This window comes from Python bivittatus, unplaced genomic scaffold (genome assembly GCF_059951505.1).
Source record: "Python bivittatus isolate LINGU-HERP-01145 unplaced genomic scaffold, Pbiv_v1 ctg000080_np1212, whole genome shotgun sequence".
Lineage (NCBI taxonomy): Eukaryota > Metazoa > Chordata > Lepidosauria > Squamata > Pythonidae > Python > Python bivittatus.
Window position 1 is genome coordinate 36,410,421 of NW_028277035.1, and position 19,765 is coordinate 36,430,185.

At 39.5% G+C, this 19,765-nt stretch overlaps 1 protein-coding gene across 5 annotated transcripts in view; it reads right to left on the bottom strand.

Annotated features, from left to right (window-relative positions):
* PDGFRB (platelet derived growth factor receptor beta) overlaps window positions 1–18,802 on the bottom strand; it is a 90,720-nt gene extending 71,918 nt beyond the window's left edge. The window contains exons 1-3 of one of the 5 annotated variants that reach the window (XM_088133849.1): window positions 18,645–18,802; window positions 7,876–8,205; window positions 6,980–7,081 (exon numbers count right to left, since the gene is read on the bottom strand). Coding sequence is in view for 1 of the 5 variants with exons in the window: in XM_088133847.1 (XP_087989973.1) it covers window positions 7,876–7,928 (53 nt within the window). In the remaining 4 variants the exon portion in view is untranslated. Of the gene's footprint in view, window positions 1–6,927; window positions 7,082–7,875; window positions 8,206–18,644 lie in introns of all 5 variants that reach the window. The other 4 variants (XM_088133848.1, XM_088133847.1, XM_007431167.4 and 1 more) reach the window with 4 other exon arrangements.
* Window positions 18,803–19,765: the final 963 nt, after the last annotated feature.

Sequence of the window (19,765 nt, forward strand, 5' to 3'; positions counted from 1 at the left end):
TCAGAACAAGTCTTCTTGAGTAAAAAGAGTATGAAGCAAGCATGCTGCAAGGTAAAGCATCAGTATCCCCTTTATTTTTAGAAATGCCTCCGGATTCTAAGTGGACCTCATAAAATGAGGTTTTTATTTTGTTAGAAAATAAAATGCTCTTTAGAAAATAAGGACGGGCAGCTTCAGTCTTATTTTGGACTGTGCCCACCCACCCAGAAAATGGATATTTTTATGGGTAGCATGGAGCATCCTGAGGGCTAGGGGAAACTGGTTGGCAAGGAAAATTCTAATAAATCAGTGCCTTATAACTAGTCATATTCCTCATGGCAGCCATCTTGCAAAAACACCTACAAGATGTCCTCAAAATCCCAAACATGCCCATCAACCCCCAAATTGCAGGGATCACTAGTTTATACATACAGAGTTCATAGCACCATGGTGCTAAAAATATCAGTGTTACCTGGTACTAATTGGAATCTACAAGTTATATGAATCAGCCTTCATTCCTATTTGATCATCTACTCAACTTTGTATTTTTATACGCGATGAGGTGAGGGCTATCATGCTTGAAGCAGGAATGTCACATTGTTTATTCCAATCCTTTTACGTGAAAATATGTAAACCTCTTCCATGAAGGATATTTTTGTTGACCAATATTCAAAGACATTTTTTCCTTCATTTGCCTTATTCATTTGATTAGCATTTTCAGTTTTTTTGCTTGACACCTTTTCCATGTCTGATTTTATCTAGTGTGTTTTAACATTTTTTGTGGGGTGGGGCGGGGGTGCCACATTGAAAATGCAGCATAAAAATATTTGAAATAAATAAACAACCAAGCTATTCACTACCTATACTGACATACCATCTTAATGTTTTGGTTGGACCCAAAACCTACATGAAATTAATCAGAGCAAGAAAATCACATTGAATCAGCAAAGCTAAATGTGGTACAATGGATGGGAAGCTGAAAAGAATGGGTATGAAGAGACTCAATAACGATTAAGTTGATGGGAAAATGTTACCCACAACTTTATTGATTTCCAAGTAGTTTGGTGCATCAGAAGGTCTGGATACAACTTCTGTATTCCAGCCGGTCTGCCTGCAGACCAAATAGCTCTTCTCAGTTTGCATGCTGCAATGTTTCACTATATGTCAGTTCTATGTTTTGTCCCCAATATCTTGATGGAAGAAATCAGCCCACCAGACCCCAAACTGGGCTGAGGCTTTGCAGTTTCCTCTCCTGATACTTTATAGGAACCTTACTTTCTGGGTCACCCAGTGAAGTACACCTATTTGCCTGCAGCAAGAACTCAATGCCTTAAATGCAGTGAATAAACTAAGAAGAGTACTGAACTAAAGGGCAGGTCATAACTTGCATTCATGTATTGATATAAAAACCAGAAGGAAGGGTAGGAAAAGAAACCCTATTAGATTGGGAAACAATAAAAACAAGGGGACAAGGAATACCTTGGTGCACATTTGAATGCTGTTATTCCTGAGCAACAAGTATGCAGACTGAATCTGCAAGTACTGAGATGATAATTGCATGGGCATAAAAGAAAAAAATAAAGTAAAACATAAAATCCTAATACGTTATATCAGATGAGTTCGAATAAAAATCAGAAATTTGGATAAACAAGAATAGAAATGCTGATACCTCACATTACATTTACAAGAAGGTGATCCTAAAATACTAATAATCACTAAGAAGTTGTTGATTCTTCTAACATCTGACAAAGTCTGACAAAATCTTGCTTGTGTAAATCTCGTAATTGCTCATTTACAGGGAAACCCTAACCAGATAATAGATTTCCAGCACATAGTGCTAATAATTTGTACTACTTTTCTAGTACTATCATTTTCTTGGACATACAGGATTTTAAGGGGTTGTGGCTGAATTCTCAACATTACCAAGACACAGTAATTGGCACCAATTAAATTGCTACATTCATGTTTGAATTGCTTTTACTGGCAAGACTCATTGTCTTATTTATACTGAAAGTATACTGAAAATACGTTTGCTTGTGGTTTACTCTGAATCAGGGCCAGGAGAAACTAAATCATCTCGAGTCTCCATTCTAAAGGTGGTGGTTCTCTCTTTGTAAACTGGATGCCACCTCAGTTCCACGATAGTAATTTCTCTTCTCTCTGGCCTTGGACAAGCTATAAAATAAAATTTCTACTTCTTTGAGGCTTGTGGATGCATTTTTTTAAAAAAATATTCCTGCTTACTAAAGAACTGCAGACTTGGGCATTTTCCAAGACATAGTTGAAACTAGGAGAAAAATTCTTTCAAGCTGGAGAAACCAGAACATTAACTATTCAGTCCCCAAAGACTTTAATATCAGAGCTTGATATAAAAGCTCTGAACCCTATATAGACTGTTGAGAATGAACACTGCAGACTTGATTGGCTGAAGTCACACAATGTCCAGGTAGCTCCCAGGCCCCAAGGATTTTTATACCATCAGATTAAAAATACAAAATTTCCAGAGCTGTAGAGCCTGGGGTAACAGGAGGAAAATCATAGTGATCCATATTGTTTCTTGTTTATATACTAAGCCAGTAAAGAGAGAACTATTGGAGGATACTAAGACAAGCTATCAAGCTTCCTGTCCTATATTAAGTGACTCAATGACAAAGTTCTGAATAAGTATGGCCGTGATGGAGGATAACAGAATATCTGCCATATTTTGATGCACTTCCTTGAATGTTTTGTCGTGTCATTTTTTTCTGGGTGTTCTCTTGTGACTGTCACACTACCTGCCAGGATTAGTTGTAATCTGGCTAGCATCCAGTAAGAGGTAAGCTCGTGTATTGCTATGCTTCTTCTTGATGCATTTTCCATGACAACCTCAACATGTTTTCCCTTGAAAGGAATTACCAGTTTGGAGGAACCCATAAAGCAATTCTGTGGCATTCAAGCAGTGAAGCCTAGCACTAACTTTCTCTATCAACCTGAACAATTCCTTCTGCTTTTACTGTGTGTATGCTAATAAATTGCATTTGCAATTTAGGAAATCCCAAATAGCTTTCTCCAATGGTGGCCTAATTATTTTAAGTTTCTAAGAATGAATGAAACGCTCCAACCTCCCATAAGATATAGTACTGCTGCTGCAGAAAACTAAGCATCAAAGGCAGTGGAGATACCAACAATCCAGTAATTTCTTAGAATCATAGGGCTGAGGTTACCTCAGAGGTCACCTATTCTAACCTTTTTATTAGTGCAGGAACTTCTGTAGCATTTAAGATACACAGCTATCCAGCTTCTTTTTGAAAGCCTCCAGTGAAGACAAATATACCTTTTATGAGACAACCTATTCCACTGCTTGACAGCTGTCACTGACTCAAGATTCTTTCTAATATCTAACCTGAATCTACTTCCCAGTAGCTCTGCTTCAGCTCTCTGAGCCACAGAAAATAAATCCACTTCCTCATCTCTGAAGACTGCTATCATATTCCTTCTCAGTATCATCTTCTGCAGCCTAGACATACACCGATCCTTCAACGGTTCCTCCCAGGGTTTGGTTTCCATGCCGTTCACCATCCTGGCAGCCTTCCTCTGAACTTGTTCTACTTTGTCAATGCCCTTTTTAGACAGTGGTGATTAGAACCAGACACGGTATTGCAAATTGGGCATGGCCAAGACAGAGCAGCATGGGAATATTTCTTCCCATGGCATCAACATTCCTGTTAATATACCCCACAATGCTATTTACCTCATTACAACTGCATTACATTTTTGGCTCATGTTCAACTTGGGATCTATTATAATATCCAGATCCTCTTCCTATGTCCCACTGTCAAGCCCAGTCTCCTTCATCTTATACTTGTACCTAACATTTTTATTTATCTCCAGATACAGGATTTATTTATTTATCCACATTTCTAAAACTGCCCAACTTCTTGATTTATACTTTGTCTCCTCTGAAGTTCCAGCCACCCCTCCCAGCTTTGTGTCATCTGCAAATGTTATGTGTCCCTTCAACTCCCTCTTCCAAGTTCAATAGCACAAGGCCCAGGACACAGAATGTGGCACTCTGCTTGATACTAGTCTTCAAACTGATATGGACCCATTTATGAGCACTCTTTGGGTCTGGTCACTCAGCCAGTTATGAATCTACTTTAGAGTTGTATCATCTAGTCCATATTTTACCATTTTATTTTTTTTATATTGCTGTAAAACATACATAACACATTATATTATTTCTATACAGTGGTATTTGTACAGTATTGACTAGAGTTTAGATAATTAAGACAATTAAAGATAGAAAGAAAAGGTTTTATATCAGTGTTAACTATGATTTAAAATATCAATGTTAATAGGGAAAAAATTACTTAGCTTTTTCATCCAGAACTGAATATAATATTAACAAACAGCTTTAAATTATATCAAAATATCTGTTGTACAATAAAGATTTCTGTCTTAAACTGATTATTTAGTATTAAGGTCTCCACTGTATTGTTACTTATGATTGTTTGTACATGTTGAGGAAAAAAATACACAAAACAAAAATTAGGCAACAATGACTAAAAAGAAAAAGAAAAAAAAAGAAAGGAAAAGAAAAGAAAAGAAAAGAAAAAGAAAAAAGGAAAAAAGGCTATTCAGTGTTTAGCTTCACTCTTTTTCTGTTTCTGATATTTAGAAATATTTGGGTCCCCTTAGAAGCCAGATTGTAAATGTTTATATTTGTTGTGCTGCATGACATATTATGTATATGGGAACCATTCTTGCTTAAATTTGGTTAAACTTCTGTTGTCAATATGTGCTGTTAATTTTGCCATTGCTGCATATTCTCCAAGTTTAAGTTCCCAATCAGATATTTTCAGAATTGTATCTTTCTTCCAATGTTGGGCAAAATGTATTTTTGCTGCCGTGAGCATGTATCTCAGTAAACTATGGTATTTCTTGTTGATTTTTTTTCTGGGATTATATTTAGTAAGAAAAAAAGTGATTTCATTTCAAATTTAATTTCCAAAATTTTCTGCATTGCACTATGTATATCTTTCCAGTACTTTTGAGGTTTTTTTTTTTACTTGTCCACCACATATGGTAAAATGTTCCTTCTGTTTCATGGCATTTCCAACATTTATTACTGTATGATTTATCAATCTTGGAAATTATTGATAAGAGCTGTATAACATCTGTACATATTTCACCCTTTTATTAATTCTGGTATCATGAGATATTTTGTCAAATGTTTGCTAAGGTCTAGTATTACAGCAGTATTTACATTCTCCATGATACATGAAAAAAGCAATGATGGCCTTGAATTATTTTAATAAACAACCAAAATGTGAGCCATGAGAGATTCTGATAGGAGGCGAGCATTAAGAAGGTGGGATGGGAAAAAGAGAGAAAGAAGCACAAAAGCTGTTAAAAGAAGCCCCTAAGATCTGGTTCCTCTAATCAAATCCAAAAGATACTATAGAAATAGTTTCATAAATTTTTGTCCAAATGTTAGAGAGATAACAGCAGCCAATATAGAAGTATATCTATCAGCAGGAGGAAAATGCTATACAGTATACAAATTCTCAGGCGGATTCTCAAGATCTCACCAAGAATAGCACTTACGAGTAAAATAAATAAATAAAATGGTCACATACTGTGTTGTATTTTCCAGTGGGTCATCAGTATAAAAACTTAGAATTTAACATTCCCAGAATTATTCTCCCTTTATAGGGGAAGGGGAAGCAGACACATAATTCTAAAATCTATACGACTGGATAAACATGATGAAGAAGAGAGAACACGTTGACATTTGAAATTTTTGTAAATTTTGTTGTTGTTCACTCGTTGATTCTAATTAGACATTTTTCATTACAGTATATGAGCCATTTTGTGAAGGGGTGAGTACCTTTTTATAGAGAAAATTCTTCACTACTCTAAATTTTAAAAGTTAGTATATTGTAAATTAGGCCTAGTATTAGAGAAGGGGATTACATTGTGTTTAAGAATTAGAGCACCGCTGTGATACAGAGCAATCACGCAGGCTTTTAATGCATTCATACTAAAGGCAGTGGTTTTTTTTTTTTAAATTCTCTGGGAATGGGTTGAAGCATTTCTTTGTTTTAGTTATTGCAGAAGTATTACCCACTAGATGCCTGCAGAAATCCTACTGGCTTAGCTTTTATTTCTGCAAGAAATTTTTATTTACTTTCATTCTTTCTACAAACAAGCCAATGTCTATAAAAGTCAAAAGACCTCAGTGAGAAAGGAAATCTCCCTCACTCCTACTCTGTCCCTCTTTGTGTTATCTTTCCTTCTTCATTATTCTTACTGATGGGAATATGAAAGGATAGATCCTTGTTTCCCCACATTCTCTTCTTTTCCTAATTTAAATTAATATGCTTCTTTTTCCTCCCCTCCATCTGTTGAATTTTTAAGGAGCACTGCAGGCTGGCTGAATCTGTTCTTAGCTTAGTCCTTACAACAGGGACAAAGCTGAAGGGATTGTAACCAAGAAAGATGGAGAAGGTATCCCTCCTACACACCAGTGGCATGTTAGTCCTTTGGTTCCTTTTTTTTTTTTTTTTGATGCCTTGCTTACAAAAACATTTTCTTTTAATAAAAGATGATGGATCACAGCTCTCAAGCAGTAACTTTTATCTGACAGCATGAAAACGTTTTGTTCCTGTAAAGTTTTTTTTTTTTTTTTTTAATCTGCGCTCAGTCGTTACTGACTCTGCAGTGACTGCTTGGACGAGTCCTTGCAGTTTTCAAGGCAAGGTGTTTCGGAAGTGGTTTGCCAGTGCCTCCTTCCTAGAGCAGAGCCCAGCTGGCGAGCGCAGGAGGTGGGGTTTCCATTGCTTCGCGCCCTTTTCGGGCGCGCACGGTTTTTCGCGCTTACCGGCAACTGCTCCCGACTCCTTTTTTGCAAGGCGCTGCCAGCATTTTTCCTCCCACCGGAGTGAGAGTACCCATTTATCTACTCACGTGAGTTTTCGAACTGTTGGGTTGACAGGAACTGGGGAGGAAACGAGCTCACCCTGCTAACGCGAAGGCTGGACTCGAACCGCTGAAGCGTCGACCATTTCTGGCCGGCAACTTTCAGCGTCATTAAGCCGCTGCGCCACCGCGTCCCCCATTCCTGTAAAGATAGGCTCGTCTTAAGAACTGATTTTTAAGGTCAATTACCTATTGTCTACTTGTTGCTTTTTTCCCTCACCTATTTGAATTAGATAGTCTCGACTTTCTGCTCCCTTATGATAAACAAGCTAAACAAGTATTTATATAAATAATAAGCAGGATCCAAATATCTAAACAAAGCCACAAATATTTCATTTTGTGTACTTAAACTTTGGCAATTTCATCTTCCAGTTGCAACTGATTGTAGAATACCAAGGGGATATTAATAACCTTAGAAATCGAGGTGTGCATGTTAGAAACTGAGGTTTCTAACCCATGGTTTCTGCAATCAATATTAATATATTCAGAAAGTATACAAGCAATAAGTAATGTATAATTCATAATTGACCAAAAACTTAATTATGCCCTATTATTCAACAGTTTAGAAAGGACTCTGTAGATTTATTTCAATGTCAGTGCCAAGAAACAATACATACATTCTTCTCATAATTTTTTAGGGATTTCCCCCTCTTTCTTTAAACAAACAAACAAAACTCCCAGCATCATTTGACTCTAAGTTATGTCTTTTAGTTATCTGCCAGGATAAGCCAGGCCAGAACAATTTGAAAGTTAGAACAAAGCTAACTTTAACTTTGCATCCATTATAATCAATAACAACATTCTCCTGAACTGTAACAGAGTTAAATTATTCAAATCACAATTCTCAGGTCACAGACTCACATTTATAATAAGTGAGTATCCATCAATCTATGTGTTCTTTCACACTGGAGTCAAGAAGTAATTAAAAAAACTCACCTCACAGGGTTGTTGTGTGGAAAACAGGAGGCAGGAGTACAGGTAGTCCTCATTTACCAACCATAATTGGGTCCGGCAACTTCGTTGCTAAGCGAAGTAGTTGCTAAATGAAACTGTGACCATGCTTATGATCTTACTTCACCTATCCTTTGCTTTTTTAAAAAAAATCCGTTCAATCGTGTCTGATTCTCAGACTACCTGGACAAATCCCTGCAGTTTTCTTGGCAAGGTTTTTCAGAAGTGGCTTGCCATTGCCTCCTTCCTAGGGCTGAGAGAAAGTGACTGGCCCAAGGTCACCCAGTTGGCTTCGTGCCTAGACGGGACACAGACCTGCAAAGGTCATAAATGTGAGGATTGGTTGCAAAGTTACTTTTTCATCACTGTTGTAACTGTGAACAGCAGCTAAATGAGACAGTCACTAAACGAGGACTACCTATATTAGATATGTTTGCCACCTTAAGTTATACATAAAAAAGGTGGAATAAAAATATAATAACAACAACAACAACGCTAGAGGTGGCTTCAAAACTTTAAACATGGTAGTCATAACCCAAAAATCCTCATGGAAGAGTTGTATATATGCTGCTATACATGAAGATCATCCTTCTAAATAGATGAGTGTTGCCATCTGCAATTAGAGCCCTGAGATAAGAGGAAGGTGGCTAACATTAGGCATTCTGTCTAGCTCAGTGACAGTAACTGCAAGGAGCTGACTGTTCTGACTTTTAGACGCTTACATGTTCCACTGCATGTTGGCTTATCTGTGCATTATTGTTCAGGCAAAGTACTTTTTCATACTAAAGCTGGGTGTAAGTTAAGGGATCGACAAAGAACAGAAGGGGCAAAGGTCAGGGGACGATACAGTGGCGGTCAGGCACTGGGTCAGGCATACCAGCAAAAGGCCAGAGATTAAAGTTGGGCCCAGACAGAGTTAATGTTGCGCTCTGAGCAGAACTGCAATAGTTGGAAAATGCAAGCTGGATCACGCCAAGCAATAGAAGAGCAAGGGGCTCCGACAGTAACTGCCCAAACTGTAACATTTCTCAATAAACGCAAGACTCAGGACTAGAGAAGTAAAAATTCCAGAAACTTTGAAGCCATGAGGAAAAACTCAAATGTGTTAATTTCTTTTTTAAAAAACAAATTTTGGAGAAAAGAGAATTGAAATATACACAGTACTTATATTCTTAGCATGCTTTGCAATTATTTATTCACTTCGTTAAGTTTATCAAATGCACTGTATATAATTTGATTTACTCATAAAAGTATATTGTATGTATGACATGGAAAAGTATAGTTTATTCAGACAATTATTATTAAGTTGTTGAATTTAAATGATTTTATTTTTTATAAGCACAACTACAAGATGCTTAACTTTCAGGAATGTAGCCTATCCTCATTTCTGTATGTTTAGCAGAAGCTGGCAAGCAAAAAGGTAATGCTGCAACAGAAGTAACCATCAATTTTGTGGTAAAACAAAGGAACTTATGTATTCCGTACTAATACAGAAAGCACTAATTTTCAGGTGAGGAAAGGCAGATGGTTGAACCAAGGCTCAGAAGACATATTTGTCCCACATGGAATGCCTGTACAAAATAAAGGCAGGATATAAATTTAATAAACTAAAAAAAATGTTTCATTTTCTGACTCTGAAATACTGTTGCTATCAGCAGGTTCTGATATTTTATTTTTATCATGTCCATGAAACTTAAAGAGTTGTCTGCACTGAGACAGCTTCTCTACTCTTAATTTGTTTCTTGATTTAGTATGATTATTTCCAAACACAGATTTCTTTTAAAACTGTCTTTTTCTCCTGAAACTTATCAATTTCAACTGATTTTTTTCATAACAGTTTACTTAGCAGGAGGACCTTACTTATGAAGGGTCCAGCCTTTGATTTCTTATCCAGTTCTTTACCTTTCCATCACTTAAGCCAGTGTTGTCCAAACTTGGCCACTTTAATATGAGTGGACTTCAACTCCCAGAATTCCCCAGCCAGCCATGCTGGCTGGGGAATTCTGGGAGTTGAAGTCCACTCATCTTAAAGTGGCCAAGTTTGGACAACACTGACTTAAGTCTATATCCTCTGAGACCATTACTTTCTAGGACAGCAGGTTAGCACAACATTTCACTCAGAAAAAGGAAGCATTTTCTACATCCAAGAGAATCTTCCCTGTGGAACTACCACTTCCTGCTTCTGTCAACTTCAAGGTCTCCAGAAACAACTTCCTTCTTTTGGTTTTCTAGCTCCAGAATTTCCAGATCTTCCTCCAGGGAAGAGATGAGGAGAGCGTATGAATCAAGTAACAAGCCAGAAGAACACTGAATGTCCAAAAAAAGATACAGATTTAGAATACAGTGATCACAATCCATGACAGCAGTTAGGAAACAGGATGCAGAGGTTTTTTACTCAAGACAGGTTTTATTACATATATAATTTCTATTATGCCTTATAGTTGTCCTAAGATTGCCCTCACATTGATAAGTGCTTTACAGAGTGTGGTATGTCCCAATTAGTTTGAATATTCGACTGATAATAATAATTGTGCTGAGACTTTTTTTTAAATAAATAATAATAATATAATATAATAATAATTGCGCTGAGACTTTTTTCAGGCTGGAAGTATGGCCTAGAGGACATTTTTCTTCAAAATCTGGCATGCTTCACTCTTGAAGACCCAAAAAGTTGAAAGGCTAGGTAGGGTGGCTAAAAGTTCACTTTCATAAATGGTGGTCTAGAATTTTAAGTTTTATGCCTGATGTTTGCATTCCTGTGTCTCTGGTGACCAAAAACAGTTAGTCAAGCAGCTGACCAGAGCAAAAGCAACCATGTAAATCTTTAGTATCCAGGTTTTTGTCTGATATATAATGAATAATTTATTATTTAACTTATATATTAATGATATGGTGGCAAGACTCACAAAATTAAAATATATTCCTCCAAATCTGGCCAGTAGACCTGCAGCCTTCATCTCCACTTCATCCATTGGATTGAAGAGAGCCCTAAAATCAATTGCCTCCTACTGCACAGAGAAATTTTTAATTACTAATTAGCAAAAAACAAAAATTATGGCCTTTTCAAAGAAGTCTTTTAGATAGAATTATAAGTGGCAAGTAAAAGGGAATAATCTTGAACAAGTTCAGGCCTTCAAATACAGGTAGTCCCCGGTATAAGAAAGTGTTCAGTTCCCAAGGTTTGTCCTTAAATTGAATTTGTATGTAAGCCGGAACAGTATTATTGTATAAGTAGTACTGTGTAATTAACTTGAACCATTGTGTATTTAACTCAAATCATTGTATATTTAACTCGAATTTTGCTACAATAGGCTCTGTTCTTAATTATGGGTCGTCCCTTAAACTGGGCATTCTTAACCCGGGGACTACCTGTATCTCAGAATTGTTTTCCATGTCACTGGCTCTGGAGGACCCAAATTCAATCTCTATAAGAAAAGGTCAGAAGAAGTGTAGTTTTTTCTAAGACTTTTCCGCAAGATAGAAGGTAATTGCATACCTGGTGGACTAAAAGTATTTGAGGCCAAAGTAACAGTGCAGCTGTCTAATGGCTTCCAAATATATGCATATAAGAATTTAGAACCATTAGAAGCTGTAAAATCTGTTCCAGACTTTTTGGTGGAAACTACTTGTAGATTCTCCTCTGATGCATTGATTCCAATGGGACTGATCAGGCCAAAGCATCTTTCAAGCAATGTGCCACATATTGCCCTGCAAAATGATCTTAGCCAGGTTCCACCATATATGAATTCAGTGAATCCACAAGAAAGTGTTGCTAATGAACATTACCTATTACCTGTACAATATCATCCCCCCAAACACTAGACTTGCCTGAACAGACAAAACAAAACATTACTTGCCTGCTGTAAAGCCCTCTCCTCTCCTCTTTTGGAAGGGAGATTATGTAACATACCTAAAGAGCTACAACTCTGTGCCTGCGGTGAGGGGGAAACTGAAAATGTGGGTCATGTGTTGCTGCTGCCTTTTTTATAGAAAACTACGAGATACGTATATTTCCCCATTTATAATACCCAAGCAGGTTGGAGGCTGATTGCCTTAGTCTCCTGCTAGCTGACCAGTTGGCAGAAGTTTCAGACAATGTAGCCTGGTTCTGTGCCAGAGCTATGATCAAACACAAACGGGTCCTCCAAGTGACGTGATGCTGAACCTTATCTAGGTTGCCGTAACTCAAAGTAGTCCTTGACTTACAACCACAATTGGGACCGAAATTTTTGTTGCTAAGCAATGCAGTCATAAAGTGAGATGTCACATGACCACATTGCTTAGCAAAGGCAATCCTGGCAATCCTTCTTGCTGTCATTAAGCGATTTTCACTGGTTGTTAGCTGAGGACCCACCTCAATCCAAGCCATTCCAGGCTTCGTCCCTCCCAGCCCTGAGCCTCAGTAAGGTAAGAGGCTGCCTCCAGCTCCCCCTACCTGGCTATCTCCCTCCAATCTCTGCCCTTTTCGCCACCCTGCACCCTGCCTTGTGGGGCTGCAAAAGCCCCTGAGCCACAGCGCAGCGCAAAGCTGCCCCTGGAAATTTCAGCCACCCCAGCAAGCCCCAGCACCCAGGAAGCCCCAGCAAGTGCCAGCAAGCATTTGTTTTCCCAACTGCCTTGTCTCCTAGTTCCCTGCACCAACCTTTGCCTTTTGTGCCCAGATGCCCTGCCCAAAGCAGAAGCGCCTCACTGCCTTTGCTGTCTCCTTTTTGGACCCAGCTTCTCCACCAAATGGACTTATAACTGGTCCCCAAAGTTATGGGTGTTGCAGCGCCCCCGTGGACACATCAGAATGTTTCCTACACTTGGCCCAGCAGCACAGGACTAATAAGAATCCCAGCCAATGGGGAAGGCCAGAAGTGGTTTCGTCCAGTTGGAAAGCTTTCAGAAAGCTGGGCGCAAAAGGCGAAAGGTCAGTGTGGGGAACTGGGAGAGAAGCAGCTGGGCGAGCGAATGCTTGCTGGTGCTTGCTGAGGGGTCTGAGGCTTTCGGGTGTGGCTGCGGCTTTGTGCTACACTGTGGCTCAGGGGCTTCTTGCAGCCCCAGAGCTGCAGCACGCCAAGAAGCCCCTGAATCACAGCGTGGCAAGCAGCTCCAGAGCCACATGGTACTGGGCTGCTTGCCGTCCTGCAAGGCAGGGTGCAGGGCGGCCAAAAGGGCAGAGATGGAGCATGAGATAGGCGGGTGGGGGCAGTTAAAGCACCCCTGTGGTCTTAAGTGGAGGTGGGGTGCCAAGCACCCACATTCTGATGTGTCCACGGGGGCGCTGCAACACCCATAACTTCGGGGACCAGTTATAAGTCCATCTTTTCAGCACCATCATAACTTCGAACAGTCGCTGAACGAATGGTCGTACAGTCGTATGAAAAAGAAAGTACACCCCCTTTAAGTTCTATGGTTTTACGTATCAGGACATAATAAAAATCATCTGGTCCTTAGCAGTTCTCAAAAGAAGGCAAATACAACCTCAGATGAACAACAACACATGACACATTACAACATATCATCATGCGTTTTACAAAAAGAAAGCCAAAATGGAGAAGCCATGTGTGAAAAACTAAGTATACCCTTACTGCTTCCATAGGTATGAAGAGGCTAAGTAGCAGCCAGGTGCTACTAATCAAATGCCCTTGATCAATTGATCATCAGCAAGTGTGACTACCTCTATAACAGCTGAAGTTTTTGGAGTTTGCTGGTCTCGAGCATTGAGGTGTGTGTTAACACAATGTCAAAGAGTAAAGACATCAGCAATGATCTTAGAGAAGCAATTGTTGCTGCCCATCAATCTGGGAAGGCTTATAAAGCCATTTCCAAACAATTTAAAGTCCATCATTCTACAGTGAGGAAGATTATTCACAAGTGGAAAACATTCAAGACAGCTGCCAATCTTCCCAGGAGTGGGTGTCCCAGCAAATTCACCCCAAGGTCAGACTGTGCAATGCTCAGAGAAATTGCAAAAAATCCAAGAGTTACATCTCAACTCTCCAGGCCTCAGTTAGCATGTGAAATGTTCAAGTTCATGACAGTACAATTAGAAAAAGACTGAACAAGTATGGTTTGTTTGGAAGGGTTGCCAGGAGAAAGCCTCTTCTCTCTAAAAAGTACATGGCAGGATGGCTTACGTTTGCAAAGTTGCATCTGAACAAATCACAAGACCTCTGGAACACTGTCCTTTGGACAGACGAGACCAAAGTGGAGATGTTTGGCCATAATGCACAGCGCCACGTTTGGCGAAAACCAAACACAGCATCTCAGCACAAACATCTCATACCAACAGTCAAGCAAAGTGGTGGAGGGGTGATGATTTGGGTGTGTTTTATAGCCACAGGACCTGGGCACCTTGCAGTCATTGAGTCGACCATGAACTCCTCTGTATACCAAATGTGAGGCCATCTGTCCGACAGCTAAAGCTTGGCCGACACTGGGTGCAACAGGACAACGATCCCAAGTGCACCAGCAAGTCTACAACAGAATGGCTGAAAAAGAAAAGAATCAAGGTGCTGCAATAGCCCAATCAAAGTCCAGACCTCAACCCAACTGAAATGCTGTGGTGGGACCTCAAAAGAGCTGTGCATAAACAAATGCCCGCAAACCTCAATGAACTGAAGCAATGTTGTAAAGAAGAGTGGGCCAAAATTTCTCCACAACGATGTGAGAGATTGATAAAGTCATACAGAAAACGATTACTTCAAGTTCTTGCTGCTAAAGGTGGTTCTACAAGCTATTGAATCATAAGGTGTACTTAGTTTTTCACACATGGCTTCTCCATTTTGGCTTTTTTTTTTGTAAAATAAATGACAACATGGTGTAATATGTCATTTGTTGTTGTTCATCTGGGGTTATATTTACCTACTTTTGAGAACTGCTAAGGACCAGATGATTTTTATTATGTCCTGATATGTAAAACCATAGAACTCAAAGCGGGTATATTTTCTTTTTCACACGACTGTAAGTTGAGGACTACCTATATATCTTATAATCCTTTCTTCCTTATACATATACCATTGCATGTCTTATCTTGTTATTTTCTTGCTGTAGTTGGTTGGATCATAACTGTCATAATCTCAATCAAACCCTAGTATGATTTCAGCAAGTACTAGGCTCAATCCAAGTTAGGATAGTTTTACATTTTTGCAGTGTCATATAAATCCTAGTACTTTTTATGTATCTATTTACAGTTATCTACCTTAATTAATTATAGCACTTAGACTATAGATTGTAATTTTATAGATTTCTATGTGGTTTTAATCCATATACTTTGTAATTTTTTGCTAATAATTCTTATTTTTACTTTATTTTATTCTATTAATATGATATTTTATTTTTACTGCTATTTTAGCATGATTGTTATGTTGTCTTATGCTGGTCTATAACTAAAATAAACAATAAACAAACAGATCAATGACCCAATTGGAAATTGTGTCTACAATGCTATTCCTGTGAAACACGAGTGCAAAAAAAAAATAAAAAACCTAATACAGTCACATTTGATTTAAAAGGAATAAATTTATCTAAATAGTAAAGTTTTAAAAAAAGAAAAATTGAAAGAAAAAGAAGAGGGTTAAGTCTTCAGAGGTTACAGTATTTAAAAAAAAAAGTCATCATACAAGCTAACAAGAATATATTGAAGGTAAAACTAGGGGTTGGAGATTCATTTGTGTCAAGCTTAAGTCCTGGTGTTTATAGTATAGGGACCCATCCATGTAATTTTGGGGGGAGCAATGTGGAAGTCATTTGCCATTGCCTTTTTCCAGGATTTTTTTTTATTTTTCAATTTCCCATGTATGCTTTCAATTTTACGCTTTCCTGATGGTCTCAAGGTTTATCCAGGTCCAACACAGCCAAGCTCTTTGGGGGATTCAAGCAATGTTAGCTAGAGGCTGCCACATACAAGCTTCCATTCAGGAAACGTGCTACCAAATCCAAGAGAATGCTAGGATAGTAAGAAAAATCAGAGAATATGATGTAGACAAAAAACCCTGAAGTCTTACCCAATGAGGACAACAAAAATAAACAAAATTTCACAAAACAAATGTCAATACCAAACAAAGAATTTTTAAAAAGGCTTGAAAAGCATATGGCACATATATATATAACTAACCAAAATACTTTAAAATATATTCAGAGCAAGAAATTGGGGAGTTGGTGGACTGTCAGACAACAGATATACTGAAGGAAGGAATGAAATTGGAAGATGTAAGACAGATGCCTGAACTTTCTAATGCAAACAGAGGTAACAAGATGAAATCACAGGCCTCAATGACAAATCATAAATAAATAAATCACTGGCTCCAGACAATATCCACTCAAGAATACTGGGTGGATACTCAGTTTTTAATACAGTAAAAACAAACGTGAAGTTGCTGAATTTGTAATGCCAATATTCAGCTTTTCCCTTGCAAAGATCTTTGACTCTGAGGACTGGGAAATAAATAACCTAATCCCTTTCCTTGTTCTTTTTCCCCCTGCATTCTTATGCATTCCCAAATGCATATAATGTACTCCATTCTTATTCTGTTCAATATCTGAGGGAAAAGAAACAAAAGCATGTCACCCACTATTCAACCTTCAGCAATTTAGGTGTGCCAGATGTAGCAAAGAGAGATGAGCTAACAGAGGAACCAGGGATTCTATCCAGGGCTTAGAAGCAGAAAATCACCCCAGTCTCGCTCTGGGTATTGAGCCCTGAGCTCAGAGGTAGCTGCCACAGGAGCAAGTGGGTGAATGGAAGCAGAGTGTGGCATCCTTGCATGCTCTTCCTTGTGGGGGGCGGGGGAGGCAGTAGCCTAAATGTCTGCATGCTCCTTCAGAATGAAGCCAGCTGGAAGAATAGAAAACATCAAATTCAGTCTAGACAGGGAGTCCTGGGCTCAGGGCATATTCCCTGCAGGGTTCTGGCACTCAGGGTCTGCTTGTTGTTTTCTTGAAGGACCCAGAGTTGGGTATACTTCAAAGAAAAACTTTGTATGAAGTATGAAGATACCTAAAATGCATCACAAGAACTCATCAAACCCTAACTGGAGTTGGATGGCCAATAAATTTAAAATAACAGCAACTTTAAAAATTGATATTATAAAATTAACATGTACGACACATGTTCAGTTTCTACATTCTCCCTCAAAAGAAAATCAAATAAAAGAGGGTGGCACTGAAAGGATAAAATGCATTTTAGTAGCAAGAGAGCAAGCCCATGTTAAAAGTGCATTTCTTTCAAATAAACAAAGGGATACAGCTTTGGGGTTTGTGTTCCTGCCTCATAACTGCATTTTAGTTATCTATGCATTTTAATCTAGATGCTCAAGTAATATTGAATATATTAGTAATGTCATCATGGCAATCTATAGACCAATTAATTTTGCTGTATCACCAATTGCAGTTGAAATAGAGTTGTTTCTCAAAGACCACCTAGTAAGTCAATCTGTGAATTGAAATCAGGATTTGTAACAAGTCGCACATGGTCTTCTACAACGGCGGTTAAGAAGATGCCCTACAAACATACATGCACTGAATGCACTACACACTGTGAGAAATACTGGTGTGATGAAGTACCCACTTTGGTGAGTTCACAGGTCAAGTAATAGAAGAGCTCAAAATGGCCTCTTTTGAGCTCGCAATACTTGCTTCAAATTCGAAACAGGTTGTTCCAGCATTACTGGAAGCATCCCCGTACTGTTCCAGCCACTCCAGAAGCATTTCATGCTCAGTATTTGTGTTCAGAATGGGTGTTTGGAGCTTGAAATGGGGATGTCTGAAGCTTCAAGTACTTGCAAATTGGTCAAAACAGCATTGGGATATCACAGAAGGGTCAGAACAACTTATCATGAACCTGAACTAGGGCATTTTGAACTTGAACCTGCGCATCCCCACTCAGAATGCTTTGAATTCAATACATTTTTCTTGAGGCATAAATGCCAGCACTGCCTGTAAAGGAGGAGAAGAATTAAGTAACAGGTGATAAGGAAAATGCCTGAGACACTAGAAAGGAGAACTAACCATTTCTGTCTTTCCAGGGGATATTACTGTATAGTAGCAGCTATGCAAAATGGGTAGTTTTCTCTCTGCAATTATCAGCAATATTCTGAGAACAGAGTGCATTATTACATCAATCTTTTCTGCACTTCTAATGTTTGGATCTCCAGAAAGTCATTTTCACACATCAACATCATGGACTTCATCTTTAACTAATGAAAGAACATCCAGTATTAGCACGCTTTAAATCTGAGCTTAAAACTGTTACAAAGAAGGATGATAAACAGCACAGAGGGAGCTGCTCTCTGCCATTCTCAGAGAAATGAACAGACTTTTTCTTTCTTTTTCGCGTCCCTAGGATGTTGTAAACAATTCATGTTTCAAATGCCATCCATTGTATTCCATTGGATGGAGACAAATAGAAGATGGTACTTCAGTCTCTTAAACTGTTACCAACGGGGTCACCGGGCTGAAGGTTCAGCTCTTTTCCCGTTTCTCTTCCAGACCCTTGCAGTCAGCCCCTGAAGCAAGGGGCTTGCAACTCCACTTTATATCGAGATGCTCTTTCGAAAGCAGTGAAAGAAATAAATGTACAGAAAATGGAGGATTTAAAGCTTTGCAAAGGCTGTGTTTTGGCCTTTTGGAAACTGACCCCAAAAGCAAACATGATGAACCCTCCACATCTGGATCTGTTAAAAAAGGTTTCCATTCGTAACTTTTTTTTAGGCTGGTACAGCAAATAAGAGTTGAACTGCTAAAAGCAAAGGAGACTACTGAAGGCTTACCTTACTTTGCAGGAGGGGCAGATCTGCTTTCGCCAACAGTGCCCAGAACTTGCTGGGACTCCCCCCACACTTCTTTTTATCTTTCTTCTGAAGTTTCTCCGACTGCCCTGAGTCCTTCAGCTGAGCTATGCAGTCTTTCAAAAAAAAAAAAAAAAGTGCGTGGGGAGGGTTGTCTGCAGCCTGAGGAGGCGGGACGTGTGGGGGGGGGGGGGGGAGGATGCCCAGAGCGTCCACTGCCTCGCTAGAGCCTCTGGTTTGTTTTTTATTGCCCCCCAGAGCATTCGTCACAGAATCCAAGAGCTGTTTCTGCAGCTTTGGAGCGGTTCTTTTAGAGCAACAAGAAGCCCTTGCCAGGAATGAGTGTTTGTGGTTGTTGTTTTAATCCTACTTTTGGTTCAAACTTTTTGGATCGTACTCACAGAGAGGGACAGAAAGGATGGAAAAGAAAAAGAGAGAGAAAAGAACAATTTTGCTTCTTTCCTTTCTGGAAGAGAGAGGCAAATTGGGGTGGAGGGTGTCTTCAAGTAACTTCAACTTGGAGATGCAACAAACGCCCAAAGAGGCGGCAGGGCGGAAAGCAGGACAAAAAAAGTCGGAGGAAAGCCACTGTGAACGGTCCGAATTCTGTCCTCCAAGCAAAGCAATCCCAACTGGATCGGTGCGTGCGTGTCTGTGTATGGTGGAGAGATCTACCGTCCCATTCAAAACTGGACTTTTAAGGGCTGCGCGCTCTCAACGACATCTCTCTCTCTCTCTCTCTCTCTCTCTCTCTGGTGTGAATGCCTGCTTTCGATTCTGGCCTCCCCCTCCTACCAGCCTCCATCTTTCCCCCCTCCCTCTGTTCGCCCCTTTCTCAGGATATGAGGAGATGTTTAGAAAATCCGCGGCCGACGCCAGCCGCTGACTCATGTTTTCATTAAAGAAGGGAGGCCTCGCGCCACATGTGAGAAGCGGTGCCCGCGCGCCCGCCTCCTCCTCTCGCCCCGCCTCCGCTCCCCTCCCTCGCACCTTCTTGGAAGGGCGTCCGGACGGGGTGGCGGACGTGGTGAGGCTTATCGCCAGAGATATCCTTGGGTTAGCGGCCTGCCTTGTTCTTTGTTTGCTGGGGAGGGTTCGCTGTT